General features: G+C 29.4%; 1 protein-coding gene across 1 annotated transcript in view; it reads right to left on the bottom strand.

Moving 5' to 3' along the window:
* The window catches only part of LOC100159323 (glycine receptor subunit alpha-2-like), a 234806-nt gene that overhangs the window by 142872 nt on the left and 67017 nt on the right, over nucleotides 1–24917 (bottom strand). Inside the window, exon 2 of the mRNA XM_029488719.1 lies at nucleotides 11092–11180. Coding sequence (XP_029344579.1) covers nucleotides 11092–11180 — 89 coding nt within the window. The remainder of the gene's footprint in view (nucleotides 1–11091; nucleotides 11181–24917) is intronic.

Here is a 24917-nt window from a genome sequence, read left to right as displayed (position 1 = left end):
ACATATGTTTTTATACGACACTCAAACTTAAATAGCTTACTCGGTTTTATCAGGTGAATTATTTTTTGCGCATCGTTTTAAATTTTTATTGCGGATTTCTTCGCTATACGTTTAAATTGGTCATATATTATACATTTTTAGGCTTACAAGTAAAATGCAACTTTCGTTGTATATTATACACACTAAAAATTAAACAATAAAGATATATGCCACGTATAACCATTTGGTTATCAAATTCACCGGCTTCGAGCTCACGAACTCTGTGTTTGCGTTGTAATAGGTATAATAATAAGTCGTATCGTCGCTACATCACCGCAGTTTATTACAGTTTCAATTTATTAGGCAGTTTAATATATTGTTCGGCTTAAACTGTTTAATGACAAACTTTGCATTTTGTAAGATTAGTATCTTATATGATATACGAGATAAAATTGTCAATTCGGTATGATAATAATACATATATTTCCCACAGGGTTTGAGTAACGTAGGAAATATCTTCAGTATTTTCGGATTGACCAATTTGACTAGATTGCCTGCCCTTTTAGCCATTCTTTCCAAAGCATAAATAACTCATCTGTTTAAATTACTATCTACATAAATTAGATATAAGAACGAACTGGCCATTTCAGGTTTGTTGAAAAAACGACATTTTTTACTTCGGGTTAAGTTGAAAAATACTTTGAATGAAAATATTATAATCGTGACAATCTTTTAATAGTTATACAGTAATAAGTTTTCGAAACATTAATGAGAAACAAAGATCATGGACCGATTTCTGAGACACCTTGAGTGCAATTTGTGTTGGTAAATGGTAATTCATTATGGACACATTAATGATACACATATTAACTATTCTTAGTGTCACGATGACATAAATAATTTATATAATATTATGGTACTGCGATAAATGTCGTACGAGACGAGACCGGTTAATTTTGTCGTCAGAAATCTTATAATAGTATAATCATTGTGGTTTTATTTTCGAATTTGAATAATCGGGTTTGAAGAGGTTGTTTTATAAACACGGTCGATGCAATCCGAAAAATATACCGTGCGACCGAAATATTTTGAAGTTGTCTTTTCACGAACATTAAACTCGCTGCGTTCGTCGTACAATGTATATAAAGTTTAAAAATTGAAATGAATTCATTAGAGTTAATTCGCCAGAAATTTTATCCGAAATATTCGCGGATTTTATGCAAAAACTCGTTAGCGCACTGTGTTGAAGCGACGTTGTAGCGAACGACAATTACTATGTAGTCAGTGTATATAATATGATATAAAGTTGTTTGTCTGAAATTGTTGCTCGTGAATTAATGTCACCGAAAATGTTTTTGACAATAAACTGTTGGGATCTATACATTAAATAATATATAACCGCCTTTAATTTATACATCTGTATGAATCTTTGTGTCTCGAATCATTTTCGTTTAATTTTCGGTAATGTTTATTGAGGGTTTGCCCGTTAACTTGAGTGAAAAAAGCCATTATATTTTTCTTCGGTGGATTTATAACCAACGTCAAGTTATTTACTCGATTAAGTGTCCGTAAAGTGCGTGTAGATAGCGAACACTCATAGCTACCTATATAATATATATATATTATAATAATTAAATATCTACTCGTTTCAATCCCAATTTCCGTCATCGCGACTAAATCGGTAGGTAAGGTATAATATAAACATTTCTCAAAGCGACACTTTTTTAATTATTTATAACAACAGCCGTGTAACACCGTTTCCAAAAAGCGCGTTGATAATTTGATGATTCTCGAGATTTTCTGTTAAAACTCTACTCGGTCAACGTTCATATAATGGACGATGATTATAATAGACGTATACCTCTTGGCGGGGCTCACCGTCTTCATGGGTGAAAATCTAAGGCGTTCTAAGTGTGCTATCCTGCATCATCAAACAAAATAATATCGGTACTAATAAAATAGTTATATTAATATATTTTATAGGGTGTTACCACTGGGTAACTGATCTTAAGATTCGTGTCAAACTATTTTTACTGCCAATTATCAAACCTACTTATTGTAGGTGCTGCTCTCATGTGAGGACTACTGACATATTTCTGCTCACGTATGCGGTCTACCTTGTAGACGTAGATCGCATTATACCTATAATATAGGTCCTACCTATATATTGTAATACGCCATGTTTATATTTTCATAATTATAATATATGTTTATTAGTTCGCATTTTAAAAATATAATGCAATAATAATAATAATAATAAGTCTACATAAAATAAATGAAAAACCTCAATATAAAAAATAATAAAACATGTACGATAAACTGTCAATAATGATGTGATAAAAATCACATAGTAAAAAAAAAATAATAAATAATAATTTTAACGATAAACTGTTTTAATATCCCTCGGGAATTCTATAAATATATCAGGTTCGTCTTTGCAAGCAACCTTCCAACAAAAATGGTCGAGATGGGATTGAAGTAGTTTTTTAATTGTACCTCTCATTGTTTTCATGATCTTTGTCTTTGCATCCAGCCATGATCTCTCTATGCTTTGAGTGTGAGCCCCCGTCGAAGGATCCACGTAGTTTTGCTGATGGTTGCCCGTTTTATGAATATAATATCCACTACCATTTAGACATTTATAAGCCACCTATACTCGTCAGAGTGAATAACAGAGCCAGCTTCACATTCTCGCCGTATAATTGGAAGTAATGTATTTTTGTGTCTTCGATGTACATACAAATATCGGCAGTCAGAACCTTTTTTTAGACCAAATACCCAAGGTCCATCTACTCTTTGTCCATTGTTTCTACCATTCTGAACTTGAACGTCACTGTCTTCTAATGAAGGGGATTGATCACCATTGAGTAACCGACCTCGATTATTATTTTTATTTTATATTGTACATAATACAATTGTATAAATTGTAGATATATTTCAGTATAAAATATATATATATATATATTAATATTATCGTTCTTTATGCACCGGCTGGGCCGATTTTGACGACATTTTTTTGTGCATGTTTGAGTGGTTCCTTGGATGATTTAGATTCACGGTTGGACCCGGTGGGTCCAACCCGAGGAGGTGCTCAAACCAGAGATTTTGAGATTTACGATGGACATTTTTGTTTATAAATTGTTGCTATTGGTTACAGGAGAAATAATAATTGGTAGAAATTAGTATTTTATTTGTTGCTATGGGTTAATCGGACAGTTCAAGTATGCATCCAAACGAATTTTTGCACAATGCTTACTTCATATGCTGTCTACCGGGGTTGCTGAGTTGCACTTACTGCAGCGAGTTATACCCAAAAGGAGTTGAACAATTAAAATTTTTTTAAGAGATAACATTTTTTACAGGAGACAAATTTTGTGGGATCAGCTATATTATAATAAATAATAATATATTAATAATTATACTATAAAAAAAGCAGGTAAAGTGGATGTCGCTCTGCTGTACAGTAAATTAAAAGGGAGTCATTGTGTAATGCAGGGATTCTCAAAGTTTTATAAACACTGTACCCCTTTTTATCAATATATTTTTTTTGGGTACCCCTTCTTAGTTACTAAACTAAAATATATATAAAAAAAATTTAAAGACTACATACGTTATTATTGCATTAAGATTAAGTTATTAAATACTAATATAGAAAAAAATTTTAAAAACTATAAGCGCTTCTTTTCAAAGAAATTAGTGAGATGGGTGGTGAGCTTGTTTCTGTTGGCACAGTTTATCAATACTGGGTTCTAATTCTATTAAATACAATCTTAAATCATATTCAATATTTAATTTATTTCTATATTTACATTTAACATAAGTTAAACTTGAAAAACCTCTTTCACACGAATAAGTGGTGGAAAATCCAACAAGAAATTTGACAGTAGTGTTAGACAGTTCTTTTTGTTCCTCACCAACAATAACGACACGTTCGAAATAATGACGCAAGATTTTATATCCGAGCGTAGACGCGTCATGCGCATGAAACCTAGCTTAACGTCGCGCTTTTATAATTATTATATATTCTACTGTCTCCTACTGGCTACTCTACTTGGTATAAAGATAGCCACGCTTACTCAATCAATGACGAATGAAACGGTTAGATACGCCATACGGTATCGTTTTAATTTAAAATTCACAAATGTTACCTTGGATTTTAGATTTTTTTTCTATTTTAATTTAAAGGTATGATGGTCAGACTTTTACCCCTCAAAAAATGTCGAGTACCCCCAAGGGGTACGCGTACCACAGTTTGAGAAATACTGGTGTAATGGATTGTATTAGACTTGAATTCAATGATATAATATCATTGTATAAGAAAATTCCGATTCTGAGCGGAGACGATTTGTCAGTCTGGATATTTTATATTGTTATTATTTATTTTATCATGTAAGTTGAATTAATATTATAATTTTTTATTCGTTTCTATGGTGATAAACAAAGCGTTAAAAATTAAAGTCCCATTTTCAGCGTTTTTAAGTAATTTCTCGGTAGTTTTTCCCGTGGCATTTAATAACTTTTGAGAAAATCGAAAAATGACCCGTTTAAAGTACCATCTTGATCCAATTTGCTAAAAGATAAGGTACTATATGTTGAAATCAAAGTACTCCTTCTGGTAGAAATTTTGTATACAGGATATAAAAAAAAAAAAAAACACCATTGTAAAACCAATAGCTTCCTCGCTCCGCTCAGGATCTAATATAAGAAATCAAAAGAAATATAGCATATACATTTTGTACAAATATATATTATTAAAAACACAAATCTTTTTCCTGAACAACGTCGAGCAGTCCTAGCTAGTATGATATATTTACGAAGGTATTAACAGGGAAATAATGTTTGCTCATTCGGATCACCTGGCCACTGGTGCATAAAAGTACACATAAACTTCCCTATTAAAAATACTATAAAATTGTCATTAATTAAAACGTTATGCCCTTTGAGCTTACCAACAAATTTATACAACATATACACCGTAATTTAATATATTTTGTTATTAACAGAAAATGCATTTAAAAAAAAAATATTGAAGTCGCTGCATTGAAATTCAGTTAAACGTAGGTAGGCAATGACTTTAATATAATTTTTTAGTAAATATACATATCCGGAAAGGGGTAAAAATACGATTTTCATCTAGATAACCTGGGGTATAATGGCGCATGGGCAAAATTAACTATTGTGTATAAGTAATTTAATAATTGCTATATGGTCAAACATTTTTGTTATTATGATTATGTTACCATAGCCAAACGTGATAAAATATTTTTTTCAGCAGTTGATGAAGTTTTGACGGCAATATGAGGCAAAGTATTAATTTTATTCGTCTGATATAATATTTTAGTACCTAGTACAAAAGTACTGATTTGTACTATATAACGACACGTTAGGTGTTGCTTTTATATATATTCATTTAGTACAAGTAGGTGACTAAACGTCAATGCTAGTAAAATATTAATATGATAACAAATAAATATTCTACAATACTTTTTATGTAGAAAATCATATTGGGGTAAAATGGCTTAGTGGGTTTTGGGGTAAATATAAAAATTTAATTATATATATTTATTTATTAATTTATTTGAACTAATGGGTACATTATATCTATGATGTATTAACAAATGATTAAATAATATTATGTAATATTTATTGAATAATTATACTTAAAAAAAATTACTTTGAATTGGTATTTACTACTAATACTGTATTAATTATACATTATATTAGAGACTATTATATTATATTATGCATGCATATTATATATATATAACTTATTATTTGATAAAAATAAAATAGATTTTTATGAATTAATTTAGCATGCAGCCTATTACCCCATTAGGTGCGCACTTTTACCCAGTCCTGTAAAGAATACTTTTAAAAAGTACTTGAGTAAATAGGTACTCAAATACATTTTTTTTTAAGTATTTAAGATACTACTCAAATACTTTAATTGTAAAGTATTTCAAATACTACTCAAATACTTTTCAAATACTTTTGATTTTTAAAGTGGGTTTCTAATTATCGTAATATAAACACATAGGTAGTAGGTAATCTAATAGTTATCTAATAGTTTTAAAGGGAATATTGTTATTCAAAATTCAATAACTTTTTTTAGAAATCTGGTTTTTACAAACCTTTGGGCTTCGGCTAATACAGAAATACAGAATATTTAATAAAACTATTATTCTATTATTGTAGTTGACAACAATATTTTTCCAACCAATATTTTCGAATAAAAATAAAATTTTCGAAATAAAAAACCAAAGTATTCAATACCAAAAAGTATTTAATACAAAAAAAAGTATTTAAAATACCATTCAAAATACTTCATGCTGAAAGTATTTTAAATGTTATTCAATACTTAAAAAAGTATTTGAATACTTTTACTCAAATACTTTACAGGACTGCTTTTACCCCAATAATGGGATAAAAAGATGCATTTGTTATAATTTCTGATTATTTAGAATTTTTGGTATTTGCTTTGGTAAAATCAACTTTTGACCGGAAAATTGAAATCTACGTAATATTTATGATTAGAAAACAATATAAAACAATATTTCTAAAACGTGTATGCTACCACATAACAGATGTTAAATGTTAGGTGCGCCATTATACCCAAGGTTACGTATATATGGTTTTTTTTAAATTTTAAATTTTTAATAGTGACTAATATTGTACTTTTTTGTGTGGTATTTTTTTTTTTTTTTGTGAAACTATTTAGAACGATTTGAGTGTTTATCACTCGCATTCCGCCGATATTCTCGCTGCCACACATATATAATATAATATATAATATAGCGTTTTAAGTACATATTATATATATATTTTCACATTATGAATTATTTCATTATTTTATTATTAGTTCCACTCTTGCTCAGACGAGCAAATCATTTCCATTAAAACAATATAAAAAAAATTTCTGCGTTCAGTGCGTTTCAATTCTCCAATCAGCTGCTTTCGTCGCTATATCGATGACAGATGAAAAACCTCTACCGATTCGTCGACACCGTGCGTACGTAATATTATATGTGTACGTAAAGTGTATAATATATTATTTACACGCGTGTATTATTCACTATGCTTTAATTTCGTACGGAGCGAGTATTAAAATAATACGAGCGTTGTTCAATACATAATTTATTGTATAAAAAAAAAACCTTCGACATCTTATAACTCTAACCGACCGCGCCAATGAAAAACAAGTGATCGGGGACGGACGGACGGGACGCAGTGGCAAGTGGGTGTAAGCTCCATTAGCGACGTTAACGATTGGCACCGCTCTAGTAGAAGTATATAATATAATACATGTGTACCTATATAAATACGCGGTAGTAGTGGTTAACCGGCGTTGCGATAAGACTCCGCAGCGACTCGCTCCTGTAACATAAATTGTGTAGGTAGGTACCGCGATGTCGGATGACGGGGGAAAAAAAAACATGCTAAGTACCCGAGGTTGGTAGGTGTATATAAAATATAATATATATATACGTGTCCTGCTCGTTGTAAGCGAGGAAAAAATATAACGAAAAATAAACGTATTTTTATCGAACAAGTGTTAAAAATAACAGCCATGGTACGCGTGTGTGTTGTATTATATTTATATTGGCGCGCGCGCACGTGTGTATGTGTGTATAGTCTATATCGCATGTGCGTGTACCTATATATTACTGTAATATTATGTTATTATATACATAAATACAAATTATATAATATATATATATATATACCGGGTGATCCATTTAACGTAAGACATTCGGTATTTAAATAAATATCAACGAAAATATACATTTTAGATAATTTTGAGTAGTTAAAAAACAACATTTTTCTTACTTTTTAAATTGTTATATGCATTTTTTAATTGTTTATTTCAAAGCGGAATACTTATTGGACATATAAAAATCTAATTTAGTACATGAGTTGTATGTATTTAAATAGGTATTTATAAGTTATAACCAATAAACAAATTTTCCGAAATCTGAGTTTTCTGGTTCGAAACACTCCGAATAATATTATGCCCTGGTACATCAAAATACCTATTATATGTTTAGGTATACTATTATTATTCAAAAGAGTAAAAAAAAAAGGATAACGATAAAAGATAGTATCGTTTTATAACGACCTAAAATTGTCTAAGAAAAAATATTTTTAAAATCTTAAGTGCTATTTAAAATAAAGATCATCTTACGTTAAACGGGTCACCCCGTAAATATAATAATGTGTAGGTATAATAATATGCTTACTATGATAATATGACACGTTGCTGGCGTCGATATACTCGTCGAGTGTTGATTGCTAATATATAATATAAAATGATGTACGTGCATAATATGGGAACGAGCACCATAGGTAGAAATGAGTGAAATCTATGAATAATAATATATTAATATACGTATATGCAATATACAAATATATACGCTAAATTCGTACATATACCTATACAGATTACGGAGGGATTTACTTAAGTGGTCATGACTAGTAACAATTTCCCCGCACATATTTGTGTTTAAATAAAACATTCAGACAGACGTGTTCCGCTTCGGATTATGCAATTAAAAATGTATAGGTCGATACGCCGACGATGGAAAATTATTATACCGTGCACACCGTATACAGGTGGTTCGGTATTTCGGTTAGTACCTGTGTATATGATATCGCATATGATATTATTATACGCAACGTGTGCGCCTGTAAATTATTCTACCACATTTAATATGCAATACGATTTCCCTGTCGTACGGTGCGGCGTTATGTTATAAGTTAAGTTATATCATATTATAATACCGTTTGCGCGTGTAGGTGTGTGTCTGTGTGTACTTCGGAGGCGGCGTTCGGATGGCGGAAATTGCGGCGACTCGGATTACTCGGCCGCCGCAAACGAATGCGAAACGAATACAGAATAATTATAATATTCAAACGTAAGCGAGACATTCAGCTCGTCTGAAATCACGAAATTGCCAACTACTCATATGGGGGTGCTTTTTGTGCGCATACGCGCCAGACGCAGGTACAGAATACTATACAAGGTGTCCCGTGAGTATATACCCATTATAGCCGTAGAGAGGGACTCGCAGCTGGGTTTTTGCTTATAAACAAAACAAAATATTTAAAAATATTATGTTGAAAATTCAAAATTTTCACAAAAATAAACTATAAAATAGCTATTTTCAATTGTTTCAATAATTCAAAAAAAAATATAAAAATAACTTTTTTAACTTTTTTACCAAAAAATGTAATTTAATTTTTAAAAAAATATGTGTAGTCCTTGTCTCTGTGAATCTAAAAAAAACAGATTTATGATGTATTTATTATCTTGGGAGATATCGCATTGGGTAAATCCTCCCGGGACACTCTGTATAGTTTATTTATAATAATATATTATTATGTACAGGGTGTATCAGGCGTATCGGGACGATCGGACGGTTTTGCGCCAAACGTTATTACGTCTAGACGAGCCAGACGTTCGAGAATCACTCTGTATATATACCGTATTATACCATCATTATTATATAGATCGGTTCGCATGTCGCGTGTTCATATTATTATTATTATTATAATGTCGTTTCGCACGCGCTGCCAAAACTTTGACCATTACACCGAGCCAGAATGATCATATAATATCATATACGTATACCGACTTCGGAGACTACAACGCGCTGTAATAACGACACGTCGCGACCATCGACGGAACGGTATTCCAATAAGTAATCAGCAGTGTGCCCGGTGCACATCGCACTGCAACAGCTGCAGCGTCGGATCATTTAGGGGTGAATTTCTCTGAAGTACACTAGTTGTGTATTCGGTTCGAGGTGTAATAATTATTATTACTATAATAATATCGTCCGGTTGTCTCGAACGATTAAGAGACTCGACACTCCAGACGGCATACGACGTGTGGGTATTATCTACGTCTGTGTCGTACAAATATTCGTCTCCATCGCGAACCATAATTATAGTTACTATAATATCATGACATTAATAGTTTTAGGGACTTCTAGTTTGCACCTCCCTAGAATAGTCATTTCTTTTTTAATTAAACCGTAAAACAGAGTCTCATGAAAATATTAATTGGGATTTAAAAATTCTAAGTATAAAATGTTATTTTGTATATCATTTCGAACTCTTTTGATTACTATTATTTAGTATTATTTAGCGTTTTACTAATTATTCTGGGAAAAAAATCGTTCACAAAAATAGTTGTATGTGGTTTACGACTCGATAAGCTTCACGCTGCTCCTCTTCACTGATGCCATTACTACCTATTGTCGACTAGTAAATTGTTATTTTGTTAATAAAATTAACGTAATTTGGGTTTTTAAAATGGTACATTAACTCATAGCAAAGTATAACATATAATTAAATGTGTAATAAGTAATAACAGATGTGTGTAATAAACTTATATTATAATTTTGTTTTTTTATTAGACAAGATATAGCAAGAACAGGACTTCACAAGAACATGAAAATGAATTAGGTTCACAAATAAATATAAAAATATTTTTTTATAATAATTAATGAAAGTTTCAATAATTAAGTGAATATATTTTATACAGATTTGGTGATTGTCTGGTACCAGTTAGAATATTTCTTGAGTTTTTTATATTATCTAAGGCTAAACCTTTCAATCTATGTATGTATATTATGATTTTTTTAGTATTGTTTGAGGAGATTTCTACGCCGGGCACTGTTTGATATAAGTTTATAACTTGTATGTATAATAATATATAATTTTATGTTAATAATAATTATTATATCAGGTTGATGATGGCTAGGGCTAGGATTTAAATGCAATATAAAATAATAAATCTTACATTTCGTTAAAATGTGCTAAAATATACTTTAAAAATATAGGTGTTTACAGTGAATTAACTAATAAATTTAAATATATTATTAAGCGTAAGAGATACATTTTATAAATCAACAACAGATTGAATTAAGTTTTATCTTATGAAAGTTAAATCATTTTTGTTAGTCTTATTTTTAAACAAATTCAAAGCGTTTAAAAATTGTTTTCATACGACGCATATTTAAAAATAAATATAAGTACCAATGTATTGTATAAGCCCTTTACCTAGTTTAGTCGTAATAATAGTTTAGTTACGCATGCACGCATACTTACTCAGGTGGTTCGTCGGCGTCGCTCGTCTGTCGTAGTTTTTCTTTAGAAGGCTGTCTAGTATCTGGAGATGATTCATTTTTGCACCGTACCTGTGAACAGCACAAAACAACGATCGAATCATGGGTTTTTACAAAACGTATCCATTGTCTATAACTTTTAATTTGTATTTATTTTAACAAAACTATATATAACATTATATTATTAGATATGTAAATCTAATGAAGATGGTAAATTCTATAAGAATTATTTGTTATGATATTATTATTATTATTATTAATGTGACCAATATTATTGATTTATTGATGGTTATTAAACAATCATCTACGACATAAATCATATATTATATTTTTCGCACGGGAAACGAATCTGTAAGTCAACGTGGCACTATTGGTAGGACATTACATCGATGAAAAAAAAAAGTTCTACTTCAAACTCGGCAAAACTTTGTCCCCCCTCCACTCTCCCTGAGCAAACGCGTAAAATCGTTATCCCGATAAACTAGTAAAAATTTTAAATAAAACGTCTTTTTAAACATAATATAATATATAATATAGAATGATCGTCGTCGATGCGGTGGTGTCTTCGGTTGGAAATCCCCGACGCAGAATTTGTAGATCGGACCGTAAAATACACACACACACACACACACACACACACACACACCTACCCACACACACCTACCCTCACACACCTACCCTTACACACCTACATTCACACACCTTATTAATATAACTCGCGAACACGCGGCGTTTCGTGTATGCAATTTAACAGCATACGCGCTATACAATTTTATTATTTTGTGTTTGTGCGCGCGCCGTGTAGTATATTATAATACTTATTATCGTATGCGTAGCGAAAATTTTGTTCTTTGGCGAACCATCTCGCGTATTTTTAAGAACGCAAAATGACGTTATTATATTTGTTATGGAACCGCGAAATTTAATTTGTTCAACGTCGTTTAACTTTCCGCGGATACGTTTCTTTACCTCTCGCCGCCGGTAGGTAGGTAGGTATAAGAGGTTATGTGCGCACACAATATTATTATAATAATATAGTACAATACACGGCGTATAATATTGTGTACCTAGCGCGCTATAATAATATAATATTGTTATATTATAATATTATAATCGCAGCGATGCTGAGCCGGTATAATAATATGCTTACATTATACTGTGTATCAATTTCCCGACACACATAATACGCTAAGCCATACACTGTCTTATTATTATTATTATAAACGTCGTCAAACGATATTCATTGTAAATACGATTTCATGTGATGTCAACCGCCAAAAAATTAACAGGCACTTAATGTGTATGGAACGATCACCCGGACGACACTATTTTACAAGAACGGGCCTGCGCTTAAAATTATTATTAAATATTACAAGTATTAATGTCATTCTTATATTATTACCTGTGCCAATCCGAGATTATTTTATTATAATTAAAAACCAATGTCCACTGGCTAGTGCCTACCTACTGAACATTATTTATATACATTTAATTATTTCTATATAATTTCAATTATATGTCGCATTGATTAACTGTTGAGTTTTCATCCAATTTCTAATTAAATATCATGTGTATACAATTTATTTTATATTATCGTAAATGTACGTTTATAAAAGTTGAGGCGGGGAAAAAATTAGCACTAGAGCTGGAAAATCCTGAATAACAGCTGCAGTAGTTCGGAAAATAATAGGTAAATGTGAACGATTATTATTAGTTTGGAAAATGTCAAACAGTTCTGGATTTTATAGCACGGCCGAGTATTACATTATTATTATTATTATAATTATTATTTATTTATTTGTTTTGACAAAAGTCATAATAATTATACTACTGCAACAGTTTAAGATAATAGTGTATAATATATTTTCACCAACACCTACACCGAGGAATATTATTATAAAATGTAAGTCCGTTTACGGTTTTACAAAAACTTGTTCTGCAAAGCTACAGCGCGCGTATACAAATTATATAACCTACCCATTATTTACTTATGTAATGTAAGTAAATAAAAAATTAAAAGTCGAGTTTAGTATTTCTCTGTGTCTATTTGTGAACTTTTTTCCTCTTTCTTTGAAAAATTAAATTACAACGTTGATTTCGCTTTTATAGGTGAATCCCATCTGATAATTTTCTATATTCCACAAGTCGTACAAATAGAATTATTTCTGTTTTATATTTGAGTGGCCGACCTTTGAATTCGGTTTCTCCTCTGCAAAGTGTTTATTTAAGAACTTTGTCGCTTCCTTTGTTTGTATTTCACAAAAAGATGTCAACCTCGTAAATAATTGGATTAAAAAGGAACTACAAAAAAAAAAGAAAAAACCATCTTGATCAAAACGAGTACTGTCCTATTTATATCACCCAATGACACACTCTCTTTCTTCAAATTTCCTTCTAATCATATTTACTGTGGACTAAATGGATAAGTATATATATTTTTTATATTAGATTTTCCATTTATCACTTTTAAAATAATTGTTTCCATTTGGACGCACTCACTTAAACTAAAAATAAAATTGGTCAAATATTGATTGATCGAAGTACAGTGTGTCCTTCTGATAGATTTAATACTCTCAAAGTATTACATTTTTTTTTCATCTAATTTTCATCAACTTACATTTTTACTCTCAATTTTCAAAACACAAAAACGTATATGTTTCTATAAAGTTTTAAAACACTGATAGTATTCGTATATTGTGGGAATCATGTCATAATAACATGAAACGTTTAAAGATAACAATAGTAATATCCTATATATTATACTAAAACAATGTATGATAAATCTTTGTCTAATTTATTAGCATCATATATTATATATTATATACCTAGTGTATATACGTTATCAATAATTTTGGGTTCCCAACTTTCATGGTGACTTTCCGACACTGTATAATATTTACACATGAAGTATATAATATTGGAAACCTGACCTTGCACATATAATATATTTTCGCTTTATATTATTTATAAGCTTCGATGTATACTTACGTGGAATATCTAAAAATATAAAAACACTATCTAAATATTATTATTTTTGTACCTCAATGTAATTTATTAATATTATTTTATTTATAATAATCACATAACAATATAGTAAAAACTAATAAATATATTCAATGGCATATAACCGTTAAATTGGACATTTATTTAGTTAAGGTCAAGGTATTTTTCATAGGTAACCAAAGTATATATATAACATTAATGTTATTTTGGTTACATACTCATATAATATTTATGAATGTATTTTATTTGTTTGCTTACCGTTTACAAACTTATTTTATATGTTTGTTGCATTGTACACTGTATAGTCGTATCGTATATTTGCTGCACAATAATAACAAACGTACACATAATATTATGAATAAATAAAAAATATATATATTTTTTAGTGTCTCTGCAGTTTGATAATAATTGAAGAACCTGGATTCTGATGTAATAGTCGATAAAAAAAACTTCCTTTACCGGAAATCTAGGAGAAGGACTCATAAAATATATCCTTGACCTGTGTTCTTGACATAGGTCTTTGGGTGAATTAATGGCACGGATCCTTGTGTCGAGCTTTTAGGGGTCCATAGACAAATTCAAAATGGCGGTCATCTTGCCTTGGATACCATACATTGAAGATCGGACCGATTTATAATCATACATTTCGATTTTGTTTTGACCATGAGTTATCGCGATTCCAAAGACGAAAAATCTAATATAATCCATTATGGATCCAATGCACTATAAAATAATGAAATACTCAAACACGTTTACCTATATAGCTACCTATAAATCTATAAAAAAAAAAAAAAAATCTATTATAAATTTAACGAAATCAGGATTAGGTACAGTGAAATTTAAAAGTCATATTTTAAATATAAATTTATTTTAAGTTTTAGGTTCTTCATATTCACAAAAATAATCGTCATTTGTCTAATAATTTGTATGTGTATTATAAATGTTTACTTATTTTCGGCATCAGAAAAAACTACACTTTTTTTTTTAATGAATTTCAGATTAAATTTTAATTAGTTTTACGAAGAAATGCCAATGATTAATTTACTATATAAATAAGAAAATTATACTACTAACCTAATTTATGTAACAATATATTATAAAAAAATAATTAAAATTACTAGTTATAAATTATAATTAATTTTATTATTTTGGAAAGCTTCTACATCAAAGCCGGATTAGAGGTTGAGTAGAGGAAGTTTCTTGATAAGTTTCAAAAAAGGTCAAAACGTTTTAACATTATTTTTCAATACTTTCGAAAATAGAATGTTTGAAGAAATAATTAACATTTAATGCTATTGAAGGCATTGAATGCTTTTGACGTATATTATATTTTAAGTTATCTAAAAATAAAATAAAAAGACGTTTTGTGTCTATATACATATTATATTGTAAGCTGTACATATTACAGATTACTTGTACCGTTGTCTATGTTCATCAATGAGGTAAATTTGATAAAAATAAAAATAATATTATACTATGTTGCTTTAAAAGGTTAAAAAATATACTTTTTAATTTTCAAGAAAAAAATACTTATGATCAAAATATCTTCTAATTTATTACTGGGCAATCTTCTCTTAGGAATGGTAATAATCTATGATAATTTCCAAATCGATCCTACTAGCTACTACAGGAGTTTTTTTTGTAGTTTAAATATAAGAATAAGCTATTCTGATACACGACACACGTTTGTGTTTATTTTTACTATTTATTATTGATAATTAATACTTTTACATTATTCAAAAAAAAAATTGTTTTTTTTAAACAACAATTTAAAATCCTAGTTAGTGTAAAAATCATAACTTACTTTATTTCCATATTTTAACTATTTTTTTTATTGACATTATCAGCTATGAAAGTACTTTGTGGTGTTACGATAATTGTTGTTTTCAAGAACGATTAGGCCATCACTCATCAGCCGATTCAATCATTGTTCTGAGTTTATTAGTTAATAATTAGGATAAAATCTATAGTCGAGGCTGGTCGAGGTTTGCCGTTGGGATTGTGGGAGCTTTGCTATCTCCCTTCTAAACCGTTATAAATTTATTTTACCATTACCCTCTTTCAACGCGAAGGTGGAAAATATTTTTTTCGCAAAATACCTTAATCCTCCGGTTACAGTCTACATACTTTATACATACCAACGAAATGAAACAGGACAGAATTAATTCTCGTCGTGAAGATTTAAAAAATATTCAAATTTACATTATTATTGTTATTAATTGAATAATTATTGTAACTCTCCAACACGGTTATAATTTAATGATACAACTGATATAATTTATTAGTTTGTTTAAAAATGAATGAAAAATATTCTTCAATAATATTACTAGGAAAAAAATTATTTACTTGCTTTTATCATTTCGCAGGTTGCCATATTCTGAAAGTAAAATTAAAATCGATTTCTATTACAACTAACCAAAGTGCATAACCACATTAAACCATTTACACCAGCAGTTATAAAATTGTTATTTACAGAATGTGTAAGCATTGTGCATTGTTAAAATAATCTCTATTCTCCATAGTCTTGTATTGAAACATTTTAATGACGCTGTATAATACATTATTATAATAATTTCGTCATTTGAGTCATTTTTTTTAGTACTTGACAGGAACTTATAAGTATTTCGTTCTATAAAATATTTTTTCATAAATCATTTTTACTTAAAAAAGTTTGTTTAACGGTACACCTTAAAATGCAAGACTTCAATGTTTGTTTGTTTTTCTTAATCAATCAATATAGACATTTGTACATTTGTTAAATATTAAATATAAAAATTGAGTAATTTTTAATATATTCGTACACACTTCGATATGTACTTTAACAAAATTCATTCAGACACTACAAAGTCACACAAATAGGTAATAACTTTTCGAAAAAATACGAACTCAATTAAGTCGATATTGTTTGGTAGCTCAAACAGAACATTAAAATAAAATAACATTTTTCAATATAAGACAATATTTTTTAGATGGCTTGTATGTATAATATTTATTATGTTTATTGAAATGGATAGTAATCCATAAATATTCAGTAGTAAGAAAATTTATTTTTGAAACATTTTCTACGTTTACAACAACAAAAAAACCAAACTCTGTAATAAGTTTTGTCATTTTATCACTAAAAGTAAAAATATGTTTTATATTAATATGTTAGGAATTTTTAATTTGTTTAACTATAAATATAATACTTTATAATATACAGATCTGGTTACACTGAAATATTTATATAAGCAAATATCTGCATAGTTGAATTATTTGATAGTATATACATTTTATTAATACATGGCGTGAAAAGTGTTTATTATTATTCCGTCTACCTCAATCATATTATATTATATTTATAAAACATACTACTGTAGACATTTATAATAATAACTAATACCTATATCTAACTGATATAACCGAAAATTATTAACTCAATATCTAACTGAATATTATAATGGAATATCTGAGTTTACAGCGATGATGTTTGTTTAGTTCAACATTGAAAAGATCAACCTGTGTTTATCGGTGAGTATTGTTTAATGGCATAGCATTCAATTGAAGTTGAACACATTAAATCTTTAGGGAAATATAAGGTCTTTTCAACGATATTATTGGCCGTGAGACACGACAGCATTCCACTCTAGCGAAACTCGCTAGACCAAAACTAAACTTGGGAAATTTACACTGATTTTTTTTTTAAATAATTCAAAGCTCTACGATTCAATAGAATATATTTTATTTTATAATAAAACGCGACTTGCGTCAAGTTTACGTGACTTACGGTAGTTCCAAAATTTGGTTTTTTGAAAAAAATGTATTTCTGACCTAATTTACCGAACAATAACTGTATCTTGGTTCGTTAAATAGTATTAATTTCAAGTAAAATATTGAATACAGTTATTAAGAACTGTGCGTACATCCGTTATAGATAGTATTATTGGAGAAAGTATCACATTCATACTATGGTCGTCGCACGTAGTAAGACAAAACAAACTCAGTCAATGACTAATTAGTCGTATGTTTGTCACGTGTGATGTTGTAAATTCGGTTAGCAACGTCTTTATCCGGTAAATATACACGTAATTATAAAATCGTTTCGTACTTATGTACCTGTGGTATTATTTATTTTATCGCCCATTTCCGGTAGATCCGACAGTTGACAAATCCTGATGATAGATGAACCCGTAACGGAAAAGTGCATTATTATTGTTTGATGACTTACAGTTGTAGGTAGGTATTGCAATATTTCTGATGTCGTATTGTTGTCATGACTCATGACACACAACTGCCAATAACGGTTCAAGATATTTAAATAGACTTCCGGATGAGTTATGTCCGATACGAAAGACTAAAAGTACCTATGATGTGAGAATAAATCATTATGCTTTGTCGAAGAATATTTATGATTTTAATATTTTTCAGTATATATTTAAAAAATAACGAACGTACGAAAAATTCAACAAATGTATGGTTTATAAAACTTTAATATAATATTATAAAACATAAATTAATGTTAAAGTAGAGCTATAAAGTATTGTTTCGTTCACGACAGTAATTATAATCTATAATATTGAAGAAAAATTTTAGGAAAAAAAATTGGATGCTACAATAGGGCGATTTTTAAAGAAGATTATCGCATTCCATATAGGTAATGGTATTGATTTTGAAGTTTTTCTTAAGTTAAGGTATGAGAGTATCTAATTTATATATAATTCAATTAAAAACTATGTTAATAATAATTTAAGTTATATCTACCAAAAATATTTCCATTTTAATCTTCACACACGTCGAAAATAACTAACCACTTAAAACGGGTTACCAAATCCTAATTGTGATACATGTCTGGCACACATTCGGTTGGATTTATCGTCGTTTGAACTATAAGCGTTCAACAGTCATAAAACAATTCAAACATACACTCAGGCTCACAAGTCACAATCGATATAATTGTAATTACCAGTACAGTTGCAGTCAACATTTGTGCACGATTTGTAAGAGCTTAATTCCATATAATTAGACGCAAAATTCCGCAGTGAACTTACAACAATTTATCAAAAGTTCAAACATTAAATACAAAACTGTTTGGCTTAAACAGTCGAAACTGCGATTTTGACGAACGTTTGGTGCATTCTATTATGCAGGATAACTAATTGTCAACCATACCCACCACTTTTTTTTGAATATGTCGGTACTTACACCTAAATTGAAATTCAAATGAGTAGTCTTATGAATTATTAAATTTTATATATAAAGGATGGGTAAATTTTTCCAGGCCACACCGGCTAATTCAACTTGTATACGTAATATCTTTCAGTCTATCACTTACTCGTATTACACTCAGACATTTTACTCGTGTCATTATTGAACTTTAATATATTAATATTAATTACAAAAATGTACAAAATAAATATCAGCCCCAATAATATATCTTACTAACCAATTTTATCGTGGTTTTTTTCTAAGTACAATACGTATTAATGACTCAGAAATTATTCATTTAAATTTGGATTACTACAATTATTTTTCAAAACAAACATGCGTGCTTCATATTGTTTTGTAAGATTAGGCAATTCTCATTTGAAAAAAAAAAATATTGTATCATTTCGGGACATTCCTCAAATGGTATATCTGTGTATATAGAAATACAGTGGGTGTATTTAAAATTTCCAAAAATCAAAATTCCAATAAATATAATATAATCAAATGAGAATGCTTGGCAAATCACTGCACCACGTACCTATAATGTAAAACGAGACGGAGGGATCTATAATTATGTCTGATGATCCACTATAAATCCACGTATATGGAAGCTATATGGATCTTTGGCCAGCAGCGGTTTCAATAGTTGTTACAATAATAGCGATTTTTTCATACATCGAAGGTAGCCGTGGTGCTTTTTGCCACGATAATAATAATACTATCAAGCGAGTCCTGGCAACTCGGTGGGATGCGTTTAATGTAAAAAAAAAAAAGAGAGAATAATGTTTAAACACAAAATAGCCTCTTCCACCGGCCCGAAACAGCTAACGTTAGTACAGAAAGGCGTGGCCCGTCCATTATATATATGTTATGTCTTTAATATCTATGGAAATTCCGGAGATGTAATGTATGACGTGCTCCATAGGGATCGGTCGGGCGGCGCATTTTACCCAAAAACCGCGATACAATACGACAATATACGTTGATGATGGACAGTACGATTAGTATAATTTGAAGACGTCATAGAACACACACGCGATGGGTATGGTGGTGGCCGAGTCGTGAAAAAGGAATTTAGGAGGTACAATATCACTTGGACAAAAAAAACGGTAGGTACGTTACGCATTTATAATAATATTATTATAATGTTTTTGTCCGCGCGAGCACTATTTCTATAAAACAATATTCATCTTGTGTCCAGGGCGATTCACCACGCGATTTTCCACCAATTTTTTTATGGTTTGATAATGAATTTATTCAAGTTCTGATTTTAGGAATTCTTGTGTATGCTTTAACACCATTTTTTCAAACACTTGGACTTTTTATATCATTTCTTTATTACCAAACTTATTTTCTTGAATGAGAATCACAATTTTTTTTACTGTAAATTCGAACAAGTTGCTTATGAAGTATTAAACTTAGGATTATATAATTGTATGCCCTCAGGATAATATTATATTATAATAATTTTAAAGATTCCCTATGGATGGCGTATTTTATGATTTAAAAATTCTAGTAAATAATTAATATTAATATATTAGAATAATAAACAATATAGTAAGTACCTATACCAAGTGCTAGATTAATACATTTATTAAATATTAGATAGGTACATGATCAAAAACCATTATTAATAAGGACTATTTAACACTTCATACAGTTTAATAACTCTTGCAGGTTCAAATTTTGATTTAGACGCATTCACATTACACATATTTATAATATATTATAAACACGTATGCTTAATGTTTTATTATTTAATGTAAAACAAATTGAGATTTGAATTTTTTATTTCGAAAAAATGTATTTTGAATTTCCATAGGACACTCCTAAAGTACCTACAGGTATCATAATCTAAGTATGAATCTGAAAAATATGTTCTTCAAGTACATATAGATTTTTTATAATTTAAAAATCATGATTTGAATAAATGAGTTATCCTCATCAGTTAAATGGTCATATTCGGTGAATCATTCATTATCATATTGTATACAATATGAAAATTATGTAAATACGATTAAAGCCATTCAACTTTAAACATTATCGATTACGCACGATATGCACACGATTTGCATCTCTTTTAGTTCCCACTTTAAGTACAAAGCAGTCAACGCATGACCCGTTTTCAAATTAATTTTAATTAAGCACGAGTATACCAGGGCAGTAAAAATTGCCTCGGCTGATCACATATTATATTTTAATAAAGGTGTAGGTACAAAGTTACAAGTGAAAATTCGGCAAAAATATATATATGTTCATGAAGGGTGGGGGGAAAGGGTGCTGACAAATTATTTCTCATCAATACCACAGGCGAAATTCGTGTAATAACAGAAATAATAGTAATAATAATAAATAGTAATCGTAGTATTGATACTAATATGTTATGATTGGTAATATTGGTATATGGTATAATATAATAATACATTACAGACCACGTAACATAATATGAACGTTGCTCGTAAAATTATATTTTGCATGTGACGAATGACGATGGAATTTTTTATTAAAAATATTGTTCAAAATAAATTTAATCATAGTATAATTAACTACCTACAATGAATATTTCCAACAACTACTGCATTTAGTGTATAGATATTATCATCATATAAAAACTTAAGCAAATTCGGGTGGACTAACTCTCTTGAAGCCATCCAATTTCCGCCAATGATGTATGTTGGCGTATACTTTTGGAGTTCACGTTTTTCTGTATTTTATAATCAAATACTACACACAATAATATGATAACATGATATTATTATTAAGTGCGATGGTTTATCCGTTTTTACCGATCGCGCACGTTAGTACATCTCCCCTCCCCCTCTGCTCACAAACCTAAGCATATTATCAATATTCGATTGAAAATAATATTACACGCAATATTGATGTTCAGTCGAAGTTTTAGCGAGTGCTTGCTATACAATTATGGCTCAATATTTACCTTTGAATGAGGACGGTAGACGAGATGTTCAATCTATAGTTTTTATAGTTTAAGAATTGAGCGTGAAAAGAGAGGAAAAATCATATGGCATCGGCGATAATGACTGTTATTTCAAAAACGGATGTTTCTCGTGCACATCTGCGCTGTTGTAGTCTGTACCTACTACGTTTAAAAACCAAAAAGAAAAGTATTGATACGAATATTGAAGAAAATACATGATTTACTGCGTAAGCACTAAATAATATTTACAGACCATTTTCATTTAAGTATAAATAATATTGGAATATTTTTTTTTTACGTTCGTAAAGCATATTATAAAATATTAAAATGTAGATAAGAGTAATATACGGTCTTCTGAACGTTAAAATAAATTATCGTTAATAATGACAAACTACCTAGGTATTTGTTTAGTATTATAGTATATTATAAACACGGTACGCAGACATTAACATAAACTTTTTATTAATAATTATACATGCGACGGTTTTTTTTTCTCGATTCTGCTTTGGAATATTATGAAATTAAAATTAACGAGACGTCCTCAGAGGAACAAAAGAAAGAGACTAATATCGTCGCGCGACGTCGCATAACAAAATGTAACGGAGCTCGCGTGTAAGTGGTTCGAATTGTGTTAAAATTTTTCGAAAAACCTCGCCGAGATAACGATACGTCAGAGTTCGCTGTTAAAAGAGAGTCACACTGTGTGTATATTTATATAATAATATAATATGGGTTGCTCGGTCCCGGTGCAGCCGCGGCTATTCCTTAGACAAACATTGACGCAACGCAGTGCAAATATTAGAGACGATAAATTATGAGTCGTTGATATTAGGGCGTATATAATATATGTTCCGCCTTATTTGCTAATTATTTACTACTTTGTACACGGCATTTAAAATTAATTGCTCTATTCAAAGTATACTCGCCGGTTTGATATTTCATTTTATGCGCGTTCGCTTTCGAGTCGCTCGCAATCGCGTGTATCGCGTCGTCCATGATGCCTTCAGAAATCATCACGATTTCGTTTTGTCAAATAATTATTGTTTTCGTACTTTGCAATTTATAAAAAAAACAAATTTTAAAAAAAATATACAATTACACCAACGAGAGATTCAAATTTAGGTCTTCAAAGTTCAAGTATACTATAAATATATACTTATAATATTATATTTATATAATATATATACATATTATGCTACATAATCGCGTTTTAATAGGTACTTTCTTTTTTTTTACCTCAGCCGTTTAAAATCATAACTTATTTACATAATGGGTAAACCTACCTACGTGTTTTTTTTTTTTATGGCATGATTCCACTGACCGTTTACCGAAACCGTTTTTAGTAATTTACAAACTTCGAACGAATAAAATTCATATAGGTATCTTTATCTTTAAGTATATTATACAGGATGATTCACCAAGCATGCACAATTCCATTTTGTCATTTAACAACAATTTCGTTTATTTTGTTTTATTTTTGGAATATTTAATAAAATCATTAAAGACAATATTTTAAATTATTGAGATTTTTTTCTACTACTCAAGGAGTATCATGTGAGCTGTGGTGATACAAACTTCTGTTTTTCAAATAAAAAACCTCCCCTTTTCAGGGGATAATTTTTTTTTATACATTTACATATATCTAATCAAATTCGATAATCGAATTGATTTTCAGTTATAAAATCGTTTATACTATAAGGATACAATATTTTGTCATTTAAAATGGTTTTACAAAAATGTGAAATATAATAGGGTATATTGGATATAGTTTTTATTAATACTTGGAACACTTTTTCAAATTAGAAATGTTTATGGATTAATATTAATAAAATATTAAAATCACCATAGCCCTTATATCTTCCAAACCCATATTATTCTCAACCTTACTATCAATGAATGACCTATTATCCTAAGTACACAATTTACTATATAACTAATAACTAATAACTCAATAGACAATAAATACTCGTTAAAATTTTGATTTAGATTCATCGAAATTTGCAAGAAAATCGTCTGTTGAATAATAATAATAATTAACAGTAGACAAATGAGGTTCTTATTTGAAAAACAGAAGTTTGTCTCTCTACAGGGCACTCCTTAAGTAGTACAATAAATCTCAATAAATCTCATAAATTTGAATATGGCCTTAAAAAGCAAATTTTAATAACTGCATTATTGAAGAAAGAAGGATGAGCATACATGGTGTATCACTCTGTGTATCATATAATAGCACGTGGTATATGTAAAATACTTATATATAATATATTTTTAATCATCGCTAATATTTTATATAATTTGGTACATTTATATATTATATAAATCTTGTATGTATTTTATATCATCTGAAGAATTCCAGCAGATCTCTTTGTACGTACACTATAGAAATATATCTGTTGGACCATCTTATTTTGGAAAACAATTTAAACTTAAACATTCTATGATATTATAATGTAAATAGTTTTAGCGTACTGTAGGCGTACTGTTATATACATAAATTAATTTTCATTTAGCCTTATAGTACATCTATACATATTTTGTTATATATTCAACATTTTTGACAAAAAAAAAAATATATATATAATGGTTATACAATTTTTTACCATTATAATTTGTTCAGTTTCTTACTTTGTCAAAAGAAAACAAATTTTTTTTTCATGTAGAATATTTTTCTAAAGATTTTTCTC

Source organism: Acyrthosiphon pisum, chromosome A1 (assembly GCF_005508785.2).
Source record: "Acyrthosiphon pisum isolate AL4f chromosome A1, pea_aphid_22Mar2018_4r6ur, whole genome shotgun sequence".
Taxonomy (NCBI): domain Eukaryota; kingdom Metazoa; phylum Arthropoda; class Insecta; order Hemiptera; family Aphididae; genus Acyrthosiphon; species Acyrthosiphon pisum.
The sequence above is the reverse complement of the archived record's forward strand: the minus strand, read 5'-3'. Positions and strand labels throughout refer to the sequence as shown.